Consider the following 21,034-nt stretch of genomic DNA (forward strand, 5'->3'; position numbering starts at 1 on the left):
AGGCTAATCATTGATTTGGCGTGCGCTGGGTGTGCATCATTTTGATGTGTAAACTCGTAAGAAAAGCTATACAACATCATGCTCAGATATACAGTACAGTGCATGGAGGGTCAACGAAGTGAAATGACCGTTAGTTTTGAAACAGAAAAGGCCCCTTAACAAAACAGTAATTCAAACAAGGATGAGCTTATGGAGCTGAAGAAAACAGAGACTTGTTTAAAACGTTGGACAGAACATTAATTTAATCACCATTTCCTAGAGTTCACAAGTATTTCATCTCTGTACAATCGTCATGACAAACTCATACATATTTTATTGTTTTCTTAGGAAGGCAGTCAAACGTAATGCTAACTGGATAACAGCTCTGATACCTTCTTACAGTTGTAGGTTAAATAATGATTGGGAAAAGGTTGAGGGATATTGGCTGCCTTGGTGTGAAGAAGAAGTTGCTGTGTTAAGCGCACACCTTGGTGTAAATGTAACACCTACCCAACATCAACCAAAAGGCATAAAAGTCGACCATAATGTCTTCTTGACGGAGGAAAGAAAGACACGTGAATTCAGAGGCAATTTAGCAATCACCGAAACAGACTGTTTGTATTTTTACCTGCATGTTTACATGGGGTGAGGTTATGGTGTGGGTGACAGACAAAATTGGGGCATCTCTTTAAGATGACAATGAGAAGTGCTTGCCTAAGATTGTGTACTGTACTGTACAGTAGTCAGTCAGAAAGAGTGGCAGAACCAAGTCACAGGGAAAGTCTGAGTCCATTATAGAGTATGTGTGTATGTATGAATCTATATAGGTTGGAGTCACTGTCAGTCAATGTCCCTTTATAGTCAGTCAGTGTGTGACAAATCAATCATTATGTATACGTGTGTGTGTGTGTGTGTGTGTGTGTGTATGCATGTGTCTGTACACGCTTGTCTGTTTATCGGTAGAGGTAGTCAGCCTGAATGTTGGCAGCAATCTCAGCCTCCCATTTGTCTCCATTGTTGAGCAATTTCTCCTTGTTGTACAGCAGCTCTTCATGAGTTTCTGTGGAGAACTCAAAATTGGGTCCCTGAGAAAGGAAGGGACACGCAAAGGCAAAAGCAGAAATGTTAACACATGGTGAGAATGAAGATCTTCAAGGAATTTCCTTGAAGAGAATTTCACAAGAATTACCATTGAGGGATGAATGCTATACCACATTGCAAGTTTACAGTGTCTGATACGAGAAACATAACTACACCATAAGTCGATTCAGTGCAGTGCAAAGTCTCACCTCCACAATGGCATCCACAGGGCAGGCCTCCTGGCAGAAGCCACAGTAGATGCATTTGGTCATGTCAATGTCATAGCGCGTTGTCCTCCTGCTGCCGTCAGCACGGGGCTCCGCCTCAATCGAGATTGCCTGAGAGAGAGGGAAGACTGGAGTGTCAGTGAGAAGCTAACCATTCCTCATGCTTCAACTCAACTCAGAGTCCCGGTAGCAACTAGATTAGCGCAAGGAGTAGTAGGGTTAATTAGTAAGTAAATCAGAATTATTAATAGTACCTTAGTAAAAATTCGATCACAATAGTAAGATTGAAGATTCCCTTTCCAGTAAATTACTTAACTATAAAAGATAATTTCCTTCCAATGCATGAAGACTAAAATAAGAATTGGCCAAACCTAAGTAAACCTATTCATTAGGTACAATGTTTTGACAGTAAAAACAGGGATGAGGCCAAATTCAAGAAAGGCTTTTATGAACGTTTGAGAGTGTTTCAAAAGAGTGCGACCGCACCCACAACACACCTATAAAACCTCAATTAGTGAATTTAGCAAGTGCTGGATTATTGTAAAGCATAACAACCAATAACAGGAATAATAGAACACAATAATAGACATTGAGATACAGTTTACCTGTGCTGGACAGATGGCTTCACACAGTTTGCAGGCAATGCAACGCTCCTCTCCTGAGGGGTACCTGCGCAACGCATGCTCACCACGGAAGCGGGGAGACAAAGGGCCCTTCTCAAAAGGGTAGTTTATCGTAGCTGGCTCCCTGAACAAATAACTCATGGTCATACCCAAACCTACAGAGAGAAAGAGGACAGGACATCTCAATGATTTTGCATTTGTACAAAACATACATTACAATATTTATGTATATCCTTAAAACCTTTCAATGAAAGGAAGCTCTGAATGAAATATCAGAAGCCAATCCCCACTTACAAACAGAACAAGAAAGCATGATAACCTTGAAGGGATGACATTCTGACCTACAAATACAGTACTGGCATGGTTACTCGAAACGTCAGTGGAAAAGCCTAACCTCGGAAGAGCTCAGTCCATAGGAGAGTCTGTGCTGCACGGTCTGTAATGGACTTCATGTCTTCGGCAGCCTCCTGAGCATTGACATACTCTGACAGAGAAAGAGACAAAGTGAATGGATGGCTATTGTTGAAACAGTAGAGTGATAAAAAAAAAAAAAAAACAAGGCTTGTATTAGCTTCTGTTGAGTTACCAATTACTTATTTCCAAGAGAGATCATTGCTAGTCTGGCTATCACAAGACCAACCTCAATCTTTTAAGATTGAACATTAGGCGTGCTCAGTGGGCATAGTTCAAATGACTCAAAATTAATGTACGCATTTTGTCACATACATACATAGGCTCTTGATTATAGTATTTCTAGATATATAGATAGTAGTGCCATAATGAGTAATAGATGCAACAGGTTCCTCTTTGCAAAGCAGAAAACACTCTTTGCCAGTCTGAAAATCCTTTAATATTATACTTACTGAATCCCTGCCTTTGAGCCGAGAGGCTAATGGGACGTACTATACTGTGGCTGAGGGCGAAAGTGCCTGAGGAAAGAATATGTTTAGAAATTTAAAACAAAATGTTTTGATGAACAGTGGTGCCATGCATGTTTAAAATAATCCCAATGTGCAAAACAATACAAACACTATTTTTAGCTTTCTTTTATAAGCACACAAAACTGCTCAAGCTACCTGGCCTGGACACTGAATACAGGACACGTAACGTTGCAGACATCACGCCTGGAGTTCGCTGTGGAAAAGACATAAGCTTATGTCAGTGAGGACAGGAGACCTAAACAGTAAACGTCATCGAGTCTAATCACGACAAGTACAGCGGTCATACAAGCCTTGGTGTTTGATTGGTACTGTAGCCTAATATTAACATAGTCTGTGGTGACCTACATAGCACATCCACAACCAAAACAAAAAAGGACTATGGATTATTCATAAAGAATATGGAGTATTCATTCAAAATTATAAATATTGTTCTTTAAAACACATTACAACGTTTAAAAAGGCTCCATCATAGAGTATATGTAACGTTGGATGTAAACACCCAAGGTCTGTGGCTCTATAATCACAAACTTGTTGACACTTGGTCTTGGTTACCAAATTGTTCCACATGTTGACTGACTATGCAATACACAACACTGCTGCTACAGACTCCGTTACATAGCATATAATAAACACAATATCGCCTAATGACTTAACATAAGTGGTGGTCACTGGCTAGCATTAATTAACTGTAAGATTATATCAACGTGTAAGGTTATGTCAACGTTATGTATCTTAGCTATGCTAATCAAAGTTAGGTTACCTAAGGACACGAGTTGTATCGTACGTTAACGTTCAATATATTTCCACTGCATTTGATCCTCATCTTACAAATGCATCACATAGGCTAACAAACGAAGGTCATCCAATATGATATAAAGGTTTCGATAAATCTTGGAGCTGAGTCCGAATGTCACAGAGTCTAGTAAACTTGCATTTGTAGCCGGGTGACGTTAGCCAGTTATGCCAAGCTAACCGTAGATTCTCAAGGACTTTCAATGACTGGCGTACAACCAATTATTCACCAAATAAAATACCACAAGCTCTACGGGTGTTGTTAGAACAATAACGAACGTCATTCATATCATAAACTGCACCTTACATGTAGTGATTCCATATATTTAAAATGATTTGAACTCACCGAGTTGTCGCTATTTGGCCTTCTTAACCAGAACAGCGGACGACAGAGGAAATGCACGATATGAGCACAGGACGTGACGTCAGATTGCTTACTTAAAATATGTCCGGTTACTCTGCTGCGTTAACACTTTCAGGTCCGAGGTACGACTTGACTCCTGTGTCATGAACAAATTGTTATTAGGCCTAAAAAAAGGGAATATAAACGATACTCTAGTTTCGGGACTGTTTTTGCTACAGAAAATGTATAATATATCCAATATACATATTCTTCCTGTGTTTTCTCTTCTTTATTGTATTATTTTTTCAGACATTTATTTATTTTGATCAGTAGGCTTTAGCACTCATGCATATTGTCCTGAGAGGTATGGCATTAAGCACAACCTTCATCAGGATACTGTGGTGAGAGATAGAAGAAACCAGATCAAAGGAGGCTTTATACAACTTATAATAACCTCATGTGACATTAAATTACAAAATATTTTTCGCCTCCTGACTGCAAACACTGGCTTAGGTCACCTTTGTTCTTGGCAACTCCAATATGCTTACTGCGGGGCTTACAATTTAGAAAATCATTGAGCCAGCATCATTTTAATTAGAGGATGCCTGGTGATGTTGCAGTTCATGTGACATACGGTGTGTGTGTGTGTGTGTGTGTGTGTGTGTGTGAGTGTCATTTCTATCTAAGCAGGATTCTAGATTGAGAATACCACCTCAACCCTCTCTGATTCTACTTCACCATTCCCTTTATCAGTAAGTAGCCTAAAGGTTATTTCATATATACTGTACATAGGCTAGTCAATTACTGTTGGTAGGCCTACATTTCCTGATTATAATTCAAACAGGCTGGGTTAATGAATAACTGATCTTAATTTACTGTATATTGTGATTGATTGTGTTGATTTCCTTCACAACTAAAGCTCAAATGAGTAGGCTAAGATAAGGGAATAATATAAACTGATGACCAATGCGCTTTTTATACTGTGACGCAAATAATTCTCATGCAACACATTTTCAACAGTGAATACAACAAACAGTACTGCACTACTGGAGGAGCTCAGGCCATGGTCCAGGGCAGAGAAATCCCTGCTTGTGGCTGTGCTAAGTGTTGAGATGGTGCTAGGTATTCTTGGAAACACTTTGGTTCTAATTGTCAAAATTGTGGTAAGGGCAAAAATTGATATGACCATGCCTCACACCTTGCACACCTTCCACATCCGTGCGGCCCAGTCTGTGCACAGTTTTAAATCCCTGCTAAAAACCCATCTCTTTGCACTTGCTTTTAATTAGGGTTCCCCTTCTTTTAAGCACCTGTTTACAGTGTCCCATGGTTACCTTCTGATATTTCTCCTTTTGTTTTATTTGTTTTATTGTATTTTTTTTAACTAAATGTGTGTTTCTTTTTTTTACTGCATTTTTGCACTTTACTGTAAAGCACTTTGGTGCGGCTCAGCCGTCTGTAAATCGTGCTATAGAAATAAACTTGACATTGACATTGACACCTTGCTGTCTTTATGGGAGTGCCACTGTACCCTCTTTTATCTGATGTGAATTTTCTCTTTCAGTGTAAATATCATTTCCAGTGCGTCCACTGGCTTCCCCTGGTCAGCCTCACCCTCTCTGACCTCAGCTGCTCTGTTCTGATCATCTCTGGCTCGTTGCTGGCCACTCTCACTGGGGGCCAGAGGTCTCCATGGTGTGAGGTGGTCAGTTTGTTCAAGTTCACCTTCATGACTTCATCCATTGGAAGTATCGGTGAAAATTTACAGCTTATTTTTTCGCATGTCTGAAGTCACAATTTCTTTTAATCACATGAAATTTTGCTTTAAACATTACAACTCAGATTTGCCTTTAGGCTACTTGCTATTTTTGTAGTGGATGCTTTATCAGGTTCTCATGACTTATCCTTTGTGTCTTAGCCATCCTGTGTGTCCAAAGGTTCATGGGCATACGCTCAACAGGAAGTTGTTGGTCTGTCATCATGGTACTAGCATGTTTCACCTCTTGGCTGTTTGGTGTGGTGTTCGGGATTGTGCCAGTAATATATGGCTGGATCAAGTGAGTGAGGGAGGCACAGAACATCGACAGCATTTTTCACGTAGTTATTAATAAAAGGCTTTAAAATGAACACCTCTTCCTGATCTGTACCGTGCTCATAAAACCACCAGTGGAATGGTGTAATAAGAGTTGTCTTAAATTCTAACTTGAGTTAAATGTTTTTCTGATTTATCGCTGTTCTAAATTAAATTACTTTTATTTCTTTCAATAGTGTTTAAATATTGAGCTAAATGGCAGTGTTGTCTCCCAGGTATGACTCTGCTGAGATGCTGTGTGCAGTCTTTTGGGAGAGCGTGTACTCTGACATGCTTGTCTACATCCTCTGTGCATTCTCTGTCTGCGTCTTCCTCCCCTTTCTGCTGATGTTGATATGCTCTCTCCTGTCTGCAGCTGGTTATGGGAAACATGGCAACAAGTATACTTACTTATTATCTGGCTTTTTATATTGTTTTTATCACATTGATAGCCTTCACCCTTTTCGTGACCTCACCTCTACCTCTTTCTCACTCTTTCTCGATAGCCCAGATGACCTCTCTTCTGTGGCACCTCTGCTGGTTGTTTTTTACCTGCTATGCTACACCCCATTTGCAGTCTCTGAGGTAAGACAAGTACAGGTGATGTCAATATGCTGTCTCAGTCTTAATGAACAGTACATGTTAAGCACTCATGACCTTAGATAGCCAATTTAAATATGGCCACTTTGCCATTTGACAGTTCATTTGCTGAGCCTTGCACTCAAAGGAGAGGGTTTAGTCACAGTCAAAATTACACGCAGGTGTGATCTATTACAGTTGTCTGCACTGCAGCATATTAAGCCCTATTTACAAAGATGCACTGACTTTATCAGGAAGCTGAAAAAAATTGCTTGAAGCTTTTGTTAGGCTATCAGAATAATGACAACATTCACCTTCTCTCAGTTGATACTGCTTGGAAGATTGGACCTGTCCCCCTCACCTGAATGGCTGCGGACAGTATCGTCTGTGCTGGCTTACATGGATTGTGGTTTGAATCCCATCCTTTACTGTACCAATCAAGACTTTCGGCAGGCACTGCTTGCTTTGCTGTGGACTAGTCGGAAGTTGAGCCTGTCTGAGCCTGAGCTGACAAGAATTACAAAACTAGTGATGGTGAAAAGTCAACCAGCAGAGATAATAACAATTGCCCAAATGAAGGTTCCTTCATGAAAAATGAAAAAATCTTTGTCTGAAAATATTCCTTTAATATTGTTTTGTCCAAAATAAATGAACTGACAAACTGCTGCATTGGCAAAGTGTTTTTCATGTCATCATTCATGACCCATTTTATCTAAGTCATTTTCTGTCCTTTATTATTGAGGCAGGTAAGAAAGCAGAAGCTAAAATGGAATTGAAGAATGTCACATATTTTGGACCAAAAGTGTCCGGTAAGATTTTGAAACAACCAGTGGTGTGCCAGACTAAGATCCAAAAGTTTCAGCACAACGAAGCCGCTGCACGACAGCACAGCAAACACTAGGTAGCGCAATGAAGTTGCATTTCCGTGACTTCTTTGAATCCTGACGCCTTTGAATACAGCAATAGAGACGTGACACACCAATGCAGCATCAAATCCCAGGTCGTGAAACAGGGCTAGTGCGTAGCTCAGGATGGAAATGGACTCGGCGAACAGCACATATCGCGGACACCAACCGTGCTCTATAAAATGACCCCAGATCGGAACCCACGCGAAAATGGGTAGTGTAAACCACTGGTCCAGAACTGCCGGAGTCCGCGATAGAGACGAAAGACGAATCCATTGTACAGGTCCATACAAAATGGCCATGAGAGCAAACACATCCTTGAAATAGCATTCCTTACTGTCGCGAGGTTGCATGCGTTTAAGGAGCCAAAAAGTGCCCATAATTATGTACCCCACGTTGACCAGGCAGTTAAACGGCATAGCCAGAAAAGCGGGGAGCCATTCAACTCTTTTCTCTGCGTAGTGATCATAGCTCAGATCCACCAGAACGTTGTCAAATAATGCACTGCTCGCTAAAACGACGCACAGGCCAAATGGAATCAAGACGTGGCAAACTGCTGCGCTCACCATTATAATCACATCTGATGTTGGCCTTGCAATTCAAGAGGCAGAAATTGCTAGGCTACATAAAATTCTTCTAAATTTGGGAGGAAAACGGGGACAAAGTTCAGTTCCGGAAACAAAGTCACATGACCTACAGCTTCTCTTTCAATTGGACTGCAGTTGTTTTAAATGAATGTAACGCAGAGCGCGCGCACGGGCACACACACACACGCACACACAATCCTGCTTGTTTCACGGGCAATATGATACTTTATACACAAGGAAAATGTGCACACATTGATTTCGATGTTAAACAAAAAATAAAACTGGAAAAGCACTCCGAGAGCGCACACCTCCGCCAAGTCAAAACCGTCTCGACTGTGATACGGATCACTCCCAAAATTCTTCCTTGGGTCATTTCAGAATTTCATCGAAATCCAATGACTTCTTGAGTTATCTTGCTAACAAACAGACAACCAAACTCCGATGAAAACATAACCTCCTTGGTGGAGGTAATAATAATAATAATATCAACAAATCTTACACATGTATGAAGCAGGGGCGCTAAACACATTTAACAACCCTGATGCATTGCTGAGATACTTTGAGTGCCGCCACAATCACATAGTCCTCGAAAAAGAACAGGTTATTGCAGTTTTGGCAATCCGTACTCCTACATTTGAAACAGGTGGCACAGTGAAACTGCCTGAGGCTGTGGAGGTGTGGAAAGAGATTACATAGCTGAAGTTAGTTAGTGTACGAATGCTGAGAATAAACAGGCGACCAGAAGCACAAGGATACAAGCAGTGAGACAGACCCTCAATAGACACCCAAATGTCAGAGGTAGGTTTGCTGAGAGACAGTGTAATGCAAAAGTAGACCTACTGAAAGACTGGATTTAAATGAAGTAGTTACCAAAAACGTAATTTGATTTGAATGTAAGTTGTTGAGTGTATTGGGCAGTAAAACATATCAATATAACAGAACTATTGTAACATTTTAAGATTTTTTGTAATTCTTTTGCTTTAACTTTAGGTTGCCAATATAGAGGATTTAGCCACAGCGTCAAAAGGCTCTTTACTCCAGTCGATGCTTCAGAGACTGAGGAAAGATGAACCTTCCCGGAGTCTTGATCTGAGGTCCCCAGGGGGGAGTCTGGCAGAGGAAAGTACTCTTACTGGGGGTGATTATGATCTGCAGGAATCAAGCAGGAAGTTCAACACTAAACTATCAGCTAAAAAACAGGGGAATGTCGAGAATTCGCCAAGTGCAATTCCCAAATGGGAGCGCAGACAGTTGTTTCTCCTTCCCTATGCACTGGACACGTTGGGAAGCTCCAAGCAGGAGAGTGAAGATGAAGACCACCAACCAGGTGAGAGAGAAGAGCAGCTGCATTGGAAGACAAAGCCAAGCTTTCAAACATCACTTACTATGTCAGAGACACAAGAAAGGAAGTCTTCCTTTGAAATTCCGATCATGTCAGATGAGGATTCATCACATAATCAAGACACTCAACCTTCTAACATTTCATCGCAAATAAAGAAAAGTTGTGGAACTGTAGAGTCAGTCTTAGGAAATGCCCATTCACAGGACGTAATGAAGGGGCACAATGAAATCTCCAGAGACAACACAGACAGTGACGCATATGAGGACGTGCTTCCTCTATCCAGCATGCAGGAGTCTCTCGCTCAAAGCATTGACAAAACACTGCCTGACCTATCTTCCGTGCAGACTCACAACACTCTTATCTCAAATCCATCATGCTACAGGGTAAGGAAAGTGAAACTGTCTATGGATACCCCAACACAGACAAAAACATGTTTGATAACATCAACACAAAGGAGTGGGGACCAACCACCAAATACTATCATAAATAATAATCAGGGTATGGATCTAAGAATGGACTGTGAGGACATTGACAAGAGCAACAGTGCCGATACTGCCCAGGACCCCTCGTTAATAAGGGACGAAACCAGACCCACAGGATCAAACACCTCCTTGGGGAAGGTGTCAGAAAAGGGGAAGGAGAAACTGAAGAAAAAGTGGAGAGAGCAAGATGAAAGGAAGCAAGGGAGTGGAAGTAGCCAAGACAAGGAGGTGAGTGCCAGCAAATGCATTTATTTAGTACAGTTACTGGAACATTTAGCATATTCAGCAGTGTTATGAGTCTACAATAATCAGTTTAGTAAATGTAAACAAGTACAATTTAAACAGACTCTGTATGTTGAACTAGAATCTCTATTTGGAACCGGATCCTCTGCCTGTGGAAAAGGCCATGATCAGTCCTACCACCTTTTATGAGGAACAAGGACCCAGTGAGAATAAAACATGTTTACAAAGGTGAGAAAAACACATTAGAACATTAATGCCAGCTGCCTAATATACACAACAAGCCACCAGATGTGGCTCCTTCAGCTGTTTTTTTTTCTCTGCACTGACAGTACTCAGTGACCTTGAGAAACAGACATTTACTGCCCACTTCTAACATTTAATGTATAGATATGCTAATGTGGAATTTTAATGTAGAATAAGATTTTACATCCTTTCTCACTGAAGATTTTCAGTTTCTTGGTCTAGGCTGGTGAGACATTGTATTCAAGTCAACATCTCTTCTTCATTTTGGCAGGGGCTTTACACTTCGTGATTTTAAGCTGGATCTAGGTTCCATGAACTTAATGGACGAAATGTTTACAGGAGATGAGTGGTCAAAATACCTACCAGTCCAAGAGTGCACGTCCCAAGAAGAGGACATTGACCAATCACAGACTAGCAGTGTCCATACTTGTCATGACAATGAAATGTCAGTAACTGCCAACCTGGAGCATCATGGCTCAAGGTCAGAAAGGGATTCTGGAAGTGCCCATTCTTGTGAGAATATTGACAAAAAGGGAACAGAAGGAGACCAACATGATGCAGGAGTGGAATCCAATATATATATTTATGCCATACCCACAGAGAAAGTGGACAAGCCACCAGAAAAGAAGACCAATCCCAGCGGTAATCAAGAGGAATCAGAAGACAGTTATGACTATGTGCAATACATGATTCCTATGCCCCCAAACTGGAAGAAGTCTAAACCTCTCCCTTCCCTGGAGTTACCTGTCATAAAGGTGAGGAACAAAAATGGAATCTTACCTCAAATTTTGTATAGCTTTACAATTACAACACATGTACACTATGAAGGGATAATTAAAAGTATACTAATACTTATGCTAAAACAATACACAATAAGCATATGATAAAAATGTTTTCTGTGTTCAAAACAATATAGGGCAAATCAAAGGAAACTGTTTGATGGTAGGGTTCAGTTGAGCGATATGAACTGGTCACTTGCATGACCACTGTTTGTACTGTTGCCCCTGCATTAGTCACAAGAACTACTGGACAATAGTATGCTGAAGACTCGAATCAGCTTGGGAAAAAAGAGAAAACATCGGCCACCAGGCAAAAAAAAGAAAGGTGAGACAATCTGTTGTGAGGGAAAACATGTAGGTCACAGTGGTAACTAAACACTCGCATGTTATTCTCACTCTCTGTCCTTGCTCTCTGTCTTTCTTTGCAGAGAAACAGAGTTCCACGTTCTACAGCATCCCTTCCTCTGTGCTCCAGCCACCCCAGCAGCTCTTGCCTTCTTCCCACTCCCACTCCCCCTCCCCCTCCTCTCAAACCACTGTCTTCGCCAGCTCAGTGTTCTACACCCACCCCTCATTAACTGACAGCCAACAGAGCACGTCATCGCAAACACTGGGATCTGTGGCTGAGAAGGTAATCATTCGGTCATTTCTGTCATTTTGGCTCAGACACACCTGTTCGTTATTCTCAAATATAAATCTTTGTCGCCCCTCTCTTTCAGTCAAAGCCCAAATGGAAAGGATTCTTTCCTAAGACGAAGGGAAAGTCAAAGCACTGATCTTCCTCTATATCCCTTCACAAAAGTGGAATGATCTGGGGAAACCTGATTGTCTATCAAATAGGAAAAATGGAAGAGTGTACAAAGTGTACAAAAATGTACTGGTGTATAAAGGAATATAGTGACAGATTAAGATTAGTGATATTCACTGGTTTTACTGAGTAATTCATGTCCTTCTGCATCAGCTGTAGGAGGTTAACTGTCCTCACTCTCTTTCACTCACACACACACACACACACACACACACACACACACACACACACACACACACACAGAAAACAAGAGGTACAGGATAAAACAAAGTATTTTCACATATTTCATACACAAAATGAAATGTGTTTTGTTCAAATGTACTGTATTTCAGTAAAACATTCAACTAGAAGCAGGAAGCCGTTGCTTTTCACATGACCAAAATGGCTCAAAGATAAATGTGTGTATGTTGCATGGCTTCATGCAAATAACAAAGGCAGCTTTTGAATGTATCTGCCCAGTAACATGCATTAATTGAGTGCACATTAAAGGTATGGGTCAGCAATTTTAATCCACAATACTTTTGCAGTTCTCAACCTGTCATAGCAATCAACATACTCTCTATAATAACATAGTGTACAGTACATTCAAAGAAAACAAAAAATCTAATGTAAGTAATCTAATGTACAAAAACTGAACAAGGAAGCATCCAACTAAGCGGGACAAGAGCTTGCCTGTCAGCACCGACTGCTAGCCAGAGCAGTCAAAGTTTGTGGGGAGAAACTTGAGAGAGAATGCAAAGAGAGTGGATGCATACTGTATGTTTCAAAACATTAACATTTACCCATGTCTATACCATGTACGACACCTGTGAACTTGATCAGATCAAAGCTACTTCAGGGTCACATGACATTTTATTGATTGGACTTGAGTGGTAATTATACAGTCAAGAATGCCAGCAATAACTTCTAATAGGCATTGCTAATTAACCAGTGACAATGTAGAGTACATGCTGTTTTGTTAAATGCGACCATCCAAAAGATCTATGACAATCGCTATTCTACGTGATCTTGCATTATACCTTTAATTACACTATCAATGGTCTGGAACAAAAATGTTCAATAGTTTTATGGGCATTCACAAACCAATAATTTGAAATGTCTTTATTGCTATAGTGGTGAAGTAAATGGGCAAACAAACAAACAAATATTTTACACTCTATACTAATTTAAGACTTAAATACTACATTATTTTATTATTGTTTTGATCTGTTAACCATACCGCCCCAAGGAAAAGGCCCCAGAGTCATTTGAGTCCTTTTCATCCAGCCTGATGGTCAGCTGACTTTGCTCTCTGGTCCGATACATGCCATCTATGGAGGCAGACCTCTCCACTTCAGCCTCTGTAATCTAGATAGATAGATAGATAGATAGATACTTTATTGATCCCCAAGGGAAAATTCAAGATCTATGATTTGGATGGGGTACAGTAATGGTCAGCATGGGCATGACAATAAATTATATGGAGGAAATAAGTGATATACATTATGGGAATTGCCCACTTGATAACATTTAACATTGTTTTAAGCCTAGGACAATTACAAGTTCCTAAACTGTATATAACAACATTGCACAAGGACATACCTCTTCAAATTTTTTGGCCTTGTATTGGTCAGCTCCCTTCAGGAAGTTTAGGAGAATGATGTCACAGAGTACAGTTCCCTGGTAAATTGAAGGTAATAAAATAAAGCACATTTTACTTTAATTTGATTGGACTCATCTGTGCATTTTACTTTAATTTGATTGGAGACATTTGATTGTAATGCATGATCAGGATGTTAAGTTGATAAGAAAGAGGAAGATAGTACATACCACACCCACGGACGTGAAGGCTGCAACCATGTTAATAAGAGTAGGTATCATGTCGAACTTCCCCGCCTTCAAAAACGATCATACAAAGTTAGTTAACACAGATTTACGAATAGCTATAAAACACAGATGCACACAGATACACACAAACACATATGTGCACACACAAATAGCCTACACACATACACATACACACACACACACACACACACACACACATGCACGTTGCCTTTAATATGACTCACATTGCCATTAACTATCACATCAAATCGAATGGCATAGGCCTTATATAAAGTGCGGTGCTCTGTTCCATTCTCCGACTTGTAGTACTTGGCAAACCTACAGAATACAGAAAAAAAAACATCTTAAAGGATGAGGTTTAGCAAATTGACCAAAGAAGTGCATTAAGCTTTACTTTTGATTAATTTGGTCAATATGTATAATGTACATACAGCGAAAAAGCTTTTAGATTAAGTAATGCTTTGAGAGCTATTATTTGAACAGCCTGTTTAAATGAATGACATGGCGTTTACAAATGGAAGTTCAGGAGGAGCGTGGCAGAATTTTCCACATCTCCATCTTCATCTGTCAGGTAACTTATTCGCAATCTAGCCTTCCTGCCAATGCAGCAGCATTGACTTATCTTTGCTCACAGCCCACCACCTCCTTTCATGCCTAGTCTTCCTCAGCTAAGGATGAAGGGGTGTATGACAGGATCTTGCACGACTCCTGCCAGCGCAGTTGACTCTTGCACAATCCCACCAAACACTTCAGGACCATGGTCAGAGACCTCGCCAAACTATAAACTTCTCTATCGCATGTCTTTACGTACATTTCAGATTGTGAAGTAGTGAATGTATCACTGTTGTTATGAATCATTGTTAGATGTTGAAAGTGTTTTAATGGACATTCAGTTTCAGAAACATCTTTACGTTTTACTGCAGTGCAAACATTTATTTCACATTATCTCTCACACTATATCTCTAAGTCGAAGAACTATTCCGAATTTCAGCTAATGTCTCATTTGTATACCTTATATGCACAAATCCATTTTATGTAAAGAAATGCCTGAACCCATGTCAGTTGATATCTCAGTGGCACAAACACTCCCAAGAAGATCAACTTAATTCTTAATTCCTAAAACCTGTCAACTAACCCTAATAACGACAGCCTTAGCCTAATCCTAATGTCACAGCAACCCCTACCCTGATCCTAGCCCTGACACCTGGTCAAAGTGCTTGGGGTCACCATTCAGAGATCATCAGAGTGTCAACAAAACAGCAATTTGCAAACATGGTTATCGTTAGATATACACTGTAGACATAATTCAACCAAACAACCAATTCCAAACATTCATGACATACTGAATGATGTTCATTTCTATTTGAGGAAGTGAAGGTGTATATGAAAAAAATCTGTAGCAGCACCTGAAATTGTATCCGGGAGACACATTATTCTGTTGTGACACGCCATCAAGACGAGTGAAAGAGTACGTGGGGTTGCACTCATTTTCAGACTTGTCCAAGTCACAGACCCAGCCAATCTTTATCCCAATCACCCCTCCCTTAGACAGAGAGAGAGAAAGAGATAGGGAAAGAAAGTAAGGGATAGATGGAAAAGGCACAGAGGTTAAAGACATATATGTTGTGGAATGAAATGCCATGTAATGGAGGGGGAAAGACAGATGAGAGATGAGAATGGAAGTGATCCTAACTTTGTCGGCCAGAATGGAGAGGTTCTGTTGGGCAAATCGAAGCACATCACCCACTTTGAATATGGGACAGTATCTCTCTCGAACTGGATCAAAATTACATGATTTAATGTATCTGTCGGTAATGTTGAGCAAGATATTAGCCCTGAGGAATGAGCAATAGAGAGAGAAAGGTGAAGATAGAGAGGAAGACAGACAGAAAGAAAACATGCTTATGTCAGGACAATGGCATTTATGATAATGATGGAAAACATGGTGATGTCTGAACTGTTAGATCTCTGTGTGTATACTGACAAAACTGCTTATTCAAGTGTTATTAGTGTTATATCAAGATGAAAAAATAAAAGTAAAAGAGACTTACTTAGCGCTTTCTCATAAGATCATTGTGACTTAATTTAATAATAAATAAATGAGTTTGACCTATTATCATGTCTGCCTGTTTTAACTAGATTGTTTACCTTAATGTAAGACTAATCACACTTGGTTATATAAGCAGTTTATGCCATTTATGGGGGGCACTAACTTGGTAAAATTGAAAAGGGGAAAGCGAATGCTGTTCTTGATGAAGATTGTAAAATTTTCCACCTCCATCATCGGTGTCCTGTGAGAGAGACATACACAATGTTATTATTCCCTGGCCCAAAGGGGGCTCACGTACTGTAGGAATGCACGCACAACTATATTTTTCAACATTGTTTTCTTTCGCAATTTTTAACCGTTTAACAGGAGAAAAGATATCTGCACACTGTCTTACATGCTGCCAGTGCACTTTAAAATTTAACTTTAACTTTGACCGCTCCGATCTCCGATGTACCTGATGAAGACCAAAGCGGTCAAAACATTGTACTGTTTAAACTGCACTGTACAGTGTGCAGATATCTTTTCTCTTATTTTCAAATTCTGTCACATTCTGACATGTCACCATTCAATGGACCATTACATTTTTCCATCTCAATCTTACTTTGCACGTTTGTGACATGCATAGCATCAACTACTGAAATGAATAGGGCTGGTACCTCATCATTCTCTCCAGTTCAATGTACTCAACATAACATTGAAACAATAAAACAGAAAATACAATATCAACAACACTAGATAATTCATACAGTGTAATATCCACCACACTGGGTAGTTTACAGTTATCTTCTTTCTACTGTGGTCATATGTGTACAACCAGAATCAGGAATTGCTTTGAAAGAATAAAGAATAGTTTGAAGGTATTCAAACTATTCAGGGAAATGAGCTGATTGCACAGATGGTCATGGACAGAGTAATGGATGGGCTAAAGATAAATTAACAAATAATGTGTTGACCAGGTAGGAGTGGGAAATATGAACATATAGAGATTAGTAAGGAGACAGACACAGACAGAAGCTCAGGTGAGCACACTCACATTTTGACCTCATCATTCTCAGCAGGACACCAGCCTTTGATCTCACAGGATTTGTTCTTTTCATTGAAGGGCACACACTTGCCGGTCAACTCACCTGGCAGAACAAAAGGATAATCTGACTTGCCGTTCTTTCTTTCTTTGCTTTATTCTTCTCTTTCTATTCAAACAGTCATGAGTAACCTTATAACCTTATTATTCCAAAACACAAAAGCTTGTGTTAGATATTGTGATTATCCTGTACTGAGCAAGTCGTTGGATTTATTCAAACAGAAGTTTTCAAAATGGAAGGAACTGTAAATTGATTCTACAAAAGTTGATTATATGAATTACATGACACTCCCACAAAAAGCTCAGGGAGGAATGAATATGACGATCCATGGCAGAGAGAAAGACACTCAGAGAGAGTGAGTGAGAGAGCGAGAGAGAGAGAGAGAGAGAGAGAGAGACAGACAGAGAGAGATGGAGAAAGAGAGAGTGCATACAAGTGCAAGAGAAGAGAGAACCCTTGTTTAACCCTCAGTAGAGGTTGAAACTGATTTTTAACCAGAGAGAGAGGAAACAGTGAAAGCTGAAAGGGGGTTGAAATTGTCTCACCATTACTGGGCGACCTCACATTTCGGCACATTGAATCATTGCTGCAGATATATTTCCGGTCTTTTGGGGACATAAACTGTGGGGACAGAGTTGGGAGGATATGAGCAACATTGCAAAGTAAAGGATGCTGTAACAGACTGTAACATTAGTGATTCAATTACTGTCTGTCAACACTAAATCTACAGATTCACAGCTTTCACAGTTCTCCTATCGTTTTTTACAATGATGTCATTATTTAATTATGTCACAATGCAACTGATGGCATGTCAATACTAACAAAGAAATACATATTTAAAAATATTTTAGAATAGAAACATTTTTAAATTATATTTAATTTTCCCTAATTCATTCAATCATTTCAATGTGGACAGGTTGATATGTGTGTGTATGTCTGCTGCTCCAGCTGTGTGTGGGCGCACCTGTGGGCACTGGCCCTGCACCTGGTTCTCTGTGGTGATGAGCTTGGTGATGAGACAGAATACAGATGCCCCCTGGGAGGGAGACAGAGCCAATCCATGTCATTTCATATCAGAATCAGTCTATCCATGTCATTTACAGAAATCAAGATCCGGAGTCAATACCTGTCATCTACACCAATCAGATCAGAACCAGTCAATCCATGTGATTTACATCAATCAAGATCAGAACCAGTCAATCCATGTAATTTATATCAATCATGCAACTCTTACTTATTCAGGCACCTTACGCATTCCACACAGTTCCATCTTGTTTTCTGTCTCCATGCCCACAATACATCAAACATGGCACTTTTACCAGAATGTGTTGGTGTAATGGTTACAATCAATACATGTTATAGCCTCATTATGTGTGGGTTATTGGCCGAAACACACTTGAAAGGACTTGAGGCATGAGAAAAAATGCTTCAGAGACTGTATTACCTGAGTGGGGGTGACATAGTCTGCCACATCCATAATGTGATTGTTGTACATGCCAAAGCCCTTCACTTTGGTCATGACAGATGACTCAATGGATGAGTCTCTTGTTTGGTAAGCCTTCTCATGCATAAACACCCAACTGAGAGGATAAATCAAATAGATTGGGTGTGAGAGAGACTAATTAGAGACAATAAATAGAATATTTATGGTGAAACACTAAAGAAGAAATCCTTTATATTATCAAAGACACACAAATGTTCAACTTACAATAAATAATTTGAAATCAGTATACGATACATACCAGACCAAATATTTGTACAATGCATTTCTGAAACACAAATGGAAGCACATGCTGGTACTGACCCGACAAAGTAGGTGATGATGAGAAGCTGGACGACACGGTTGATGATGCCAATAGTCCAGCTCTTGACCACCACAGACTTGGTGGTCTCGTAGGTGAAGAAGTCTTTGATACAGCTCCCTATCATCCTGAGACTGGTGCTGGGGAGAGGGTTGCCTGTCGTCTCCTTGTGAATGGTCTGTCCAAGAGTGTGTGTGTGTATGTGTGAGAAAGAAAAGAAAATATCTACGAAATACCCTCACAGTGCCCTTTTTGCCCAGCCTTTTGTCCAATCCCCCGACCGTCTCTGTGAGATCACTTAAAACTCTCCAAAGTAATGTATTTCCATTTTGAATTCCATGCCCAGGAAGATTAAGACCAAAATATCCCAACAAGTCACAAGAACCATTTATGTTCTGCTCCTTGTCTGTTTCTCTCTCTCCCTCTCTCTCTCTCTCTCTCTCTTTCTTTGCTTATCTAACAATTTCTCCACCCTCTCTCGTGTTCTCCTCCTCTTCCTTTCCCATCTAAATAGTGCCCTCCCCTTTCTTAATGACCCTACCCAGCGAAACAGTGACACTTGCCAACCTTATGCATGTCATCTAAGGGAAAAAAAACATACATAATTGTAAATCAAATCTCCACTTGTGTCCATTACAGAATGAAAGATGAAATTTCACACAAATCCAATGCCACTCAACACCACTGCTTCCTTCAACTGCTCCCCTCCGAAAAGCCTCCTCAAATTGTATGTTACATCTAAGTTGTTACTCCAGTTAAGTGATGGACATGCTACGTAGAAGGGAAGCAATGACAAGCTGTAACTAATGACTCTGTCCCAGGGGCCCCATGCAAACCTGTGTAGCATATACCCATTTAACCAGATCAATAACCTGGTGCCTGGTCCACATAGAAAACGTCAGAGTTTACAATGTGTCTAAGTACATACACTGCCTTCTTAACATTCTATGCATGTGACTGCTTTAACATACATACATTTTCAGACACACGCACACACACACAGACGCAAGGACACAGATGTGCACTAGAGCACTTTACATCCGATTGGTCAGACATTCAGTGCCCTGGAGGATCGGCCCTAATGGAGGAAGACTGAGGGCTGTAGTGGCATGATAAGGCAGCCATCTCCTCACACTCAGCACAGTGGAGTGCCTGCGGAGGGTGGGGGACTTCACGCAGATGGCTATCGGGGCCATGATGATGATGATCATGTGCAAAGAACTTCTCAGTCCTTATTAGATTCCACTTGAAACAAGAGCCTGGAAAGAAGAGGGAGGAGAGGACAAGAGGGTGAGTTAGTAAGAGAGGGAGAGAAAGACAGAGAGAGAGAGAGAGGTGGGGGCGGGTGTGTGTGTGTGTGAGAGGCAGTGAAGAAATTATCTTGATTCAAAGGGATGAAATAGTCAGTGTGTACACACTTGAAACCTCTGTCACATGGTCAATCAGTTCTAAGTGGAAAACCGCATTAAAATACAGGTGCCTAGATTGAACGAGGAGCAACAGTCATTACAAACAGCGATACGAAAGTAATTAAGGTAAAGAAAAACAGGGGAGTAAATAAGATAAACATAAGATAAATTTAAAAAGGTAAATACAGAAGTAAATAAGGTATAGGTGGTCCCAGCTGTGGTGCAACTGGCTGGGGCACCAGCACCGTACGCTGGCCACCTGGGTTCTACTCCCGTACCGTGGTCCTTTCCGGATCCCACCCCGACTCTCTCTCCTACTCACTTCCTGTTGTTTTCTACTGTCCTGTCTCATAAAAAAATATAATAATAATAAAACAAATGAGGTATAGGTAAATGGTACTGCCATCAGACAGTGAATCATAAGTAGCAAATCAAGAAGTCTCAAAGAGTCTAAACGTGCCAAGGTATGGAAAACATACACCATCATATAGAACATTACAGAATATCAATTGAGATGCATTAAATGCTGACATAATGGTGATGATTTGGGAAAAAAGAGAAGTGACAAAGGACGGTGAAAGGATGTTAAATCCTAGCTAAAAATGGACTCAAAAAAGGATGAGCAAAATATATATCATTGTTGCCTAATGACAGAGTTGGTTGTGTGAGTGTGTGTATGAGTAAGGGGCAGAGGTTATGTAGGAGGACTAGGAGACAGGAAAGGACATAACTGATTGTGTTGTCAGATGTGTATGGGCGGTCAAACGGGTTAATGCACCTTAAATGGGCATGTGTGTGTGAGCATGCGGTTTGTGTGTAAAGTAGTGGGTGTAGAATTAC

General features: G+C 40.4%; 5 protein-coding genes across 8 annotated transcripts; 2 read left to right on the plus strand and 3 right to left on the minus strand.

Annotated features, from left to right (window-relative positions):
- Positions 1–212: 212 nt before the first annotated feature.
- On the minus strand, positions 213–4,081 carry ndufs8a (NADH:ubiquinone oxidoreductase core subunit S8a). The gene is made up of 7 exons (XM_062521359.1): positions 3,989–4,081; positions 2,986–3,043; positions 2,773–2,838; positions 2,304–2,393; positions 1,892–2,064; positions 1,269–1,397; positions 213–1,064 (listed from the first exon to the last, which is right to left on the minus strand). The coding sequence occupies exons 2-7, from the start codon at positions 3,026–3,028 to the stop codon at positions 933–935; spliced, it is 633 nt and encodes a 210-aa protein (XP_062377343.1). The 5' UTR covers positions 3,029–3,043; positions 3,989–4,081; the 3' UTR covers positions 213–932.
- On the plus strand, positions 931–7,291 carry si:dkey-9i23.8 (C-X-C chemokine receptor type 6). The gene is made up of 8 exons (XM_062521336.1): positions 931–1,114; positions 4,676–4,737; positions 5,006–5,148; positions 5,550–5,739; positions 5,904–6,042; positions 6,293–6,457; positions 6,563–6,641; positions 6,960–7,291. Coding segments are annotated over exons 2-8 (984 nt in total). The 5' UTR covers positions 931–1,114; positions 4,676–4,736; the 3' UTR covers positions 7,227–7,291.
- Positions 7,246–8,219, minus strand: tmem187 (transmembrane protein 187). Its single transcript, XM_062521346.1, has one exon. It carries the CDS (start codon positions 8,107–8,109, stop codon positions 7,348–7,350), a length of 762 nt encoding a protein of 253 aa, XP_062377330.1. The 5' UTR covers positions 8,110–8,219; the 3' UTR covers positions 7,246–7,347.
- A 567-nt stretch (positions 8,220–8,786) lies between these two features.
- si:dkey-9i23.6 (uncharacterized) lies at positions 8,787–12,540 on the plus strand. 4 transcript variants are annotated; one of them, XR_009936380.1, is made up of 7 exons: positions 8,787–8,925; positions 9,118–10,179; positions 10,316–10,422; positions 10,709–11,192; positions 11,354–11,541; positions 11,645–11,847; positions 11,936–12,540. XR_009936380.1 is itself a non-coding variant. In XM_062521383.1 (7 exons), the coding sequence occupies exons 1-7, from the start codon at positions 8,917–8,919 to the stop codon at positions 11,990–11,992; spliced, it is 2,013 nt and encodes a 670-aa protein (XP_062377367.1). In that variant the 5' UTR covers positions 8,787–8,916; the 3' UTR covers positions 11,993–12,540. The 4 variants fall into 4 exon arrangements, 3 of the variants coding, with proteins under 3 accessions (XP_062377367.1, XP_062377356.1, XP_062377374.1); XM_062521383.1 differs by having other exon boundaries at positions 11,451–11,541; XM_062521372.1 differs by having other exon boundaries at positions 11,451–11,541; positions 11,645–12,540.
- A 139-nt stretch (positions 12,541–12,679) lies between these two features.
- p2rx3b (purinergic receptor P2X, ligand-gated ion channel, 3b) lies at positions 12,680–19,192 on the minus strand. Its single transcript, XM_062521404.1, has 12 exons — positions 18,788–19,192; positions 18,428–18,563; positions 17,948–18,019; positions 17,529–17,604; positions 16,935–17,028; positions 16,065–16,142; positions 15,545–15,686; positions 15,258–15,394; positions 14,076–14,169; positions 13,834–13,899; positions 13,606–13,683; positions 12,680–13,371 (listed from the first exon to the last, which is right to left on the minus strand). Exons 1-12 carry the CDS (start codon positions 18,910–18,912, stop codon positions 13,234–13,236), a joined length of 1,236 nt encoding a protein of 411 aa, XP_062377388.1. The 5' UTR covers positions 18,913–19,192; the 3' UTR covers positions 12,680–13,233.
- Positions 19,193–21,034: the final 1,842 nt, after the last annotated feature.

The sequence above is a fragment of the Sardina pilchardus genome, chromosome 2 (assembly GCF_963854185.1).
Source record: "Sardina pilchardus chromosome 2, fSarPil1.1, whole genome shotgun sequence".
NCBI classification, from domain to species: domain Eukaryota; kingdom Metazoa; phylum Chordata; class Actinopteri; order Clupeiformes; family Clupeidae; genus Sardina; species Sardina pilchardus.

What these genes read in the sequence shown, in the direction of transcription:
- si:dkey-9i23.6 (XM_062521372.1), top strand. An exon ending in TGGAGTTACCTGTCATAAAG is followed by an intron (nt 11,193 to 11,450) that starts GTGAGGAACAAA and finishes CCCCTGCATTAG; the next exon opens with TCACAAGAACTACTGGACAA. An exon ending in ACCAGGCAAAAAAAAGAAAG is followed by an intron (nt 11,542 to 11,644) that starts GTGAGACAATCT and finishes CTTTCTTTGCAG; the next exon opens with AGAAACAGAGTTCCACGTTC.
- tmem187 (XM_062521346.1), bottom strand. Translation starts at nt 8,109, where the DNA reads ATGGTGAGCGCAGCAGTTTGCCACGTCTTGATTCCATTTGGCCTGTGC.
- ndufs8a (XM_062521359.1), bottom strand. Translation starts at nt 3,028, where the DNA reads ATGTCTGCAACGTTACGTGTCCTGTATTCAGTGTCCAGGCCAG. An exon ending in GTATTCAGTGTCCAGGCCAG is followed by an intron (nt 2,839 to 2,985) that starts GTAGCTTGAGCA and finishes TTCTTTCCTCAG; the next exon opens with GCACTTTCGCCCTCAGCCAC. An exon ending in GGCTCAAAGGCAGGGATTCA is followed by an intron (nt 2,394 to 2,772) that starts GTAAGTATAATA and finishes TTTCTCTGTCAG; the next exon opens with AGTATGTCAATGCTCAGGAG.
- si:dkey-9i23.8 (XM_062521336.1), top strand. An exon ending in TTCTAATTGTCAAAATTGTG is followed by an intron (nt 5,149 to 5,549) that starts GTAAGGGCAAAA and finishes TTTCTCTTTCAG; the next exon opens with TGTAAATATCATTTCCAGTG. An exon ending in TTCATCCATTGGAAGTATCG is followed by an intron (nt 5,740 to 5,903) that starts GTGAAAATTTAC and finishes TTTGTGTCTTAG; the next exon opens with CCATCCTGTGTGTCCAAAGG.
- p2rx3b (XM_062521404.1), bottom strand. Translation starts at nt 18,912, where the DNA reads ATGATAGGGAGCTGTATCAAAGACTTCTTCACCTACGAGACCACCAAG. An exon ending in GAGAATGATGAGGTCAAAAT is followed by an intron (nt 16,143 to 16,934) that starts GTGAGTGTGCTC and finishes TCTCTCTCACAG; the next exon opens with GACACCGATGATGGAGGTGG. An exon ending in CCTTCACGTCCGTGGGTGTG is followed by an intron (nt 13,684 to 13,833) that starts GTATGTACTATC and finishes TCAATTTACCAG; the next exon opens with GGAACTGTACTCTGTGACAT.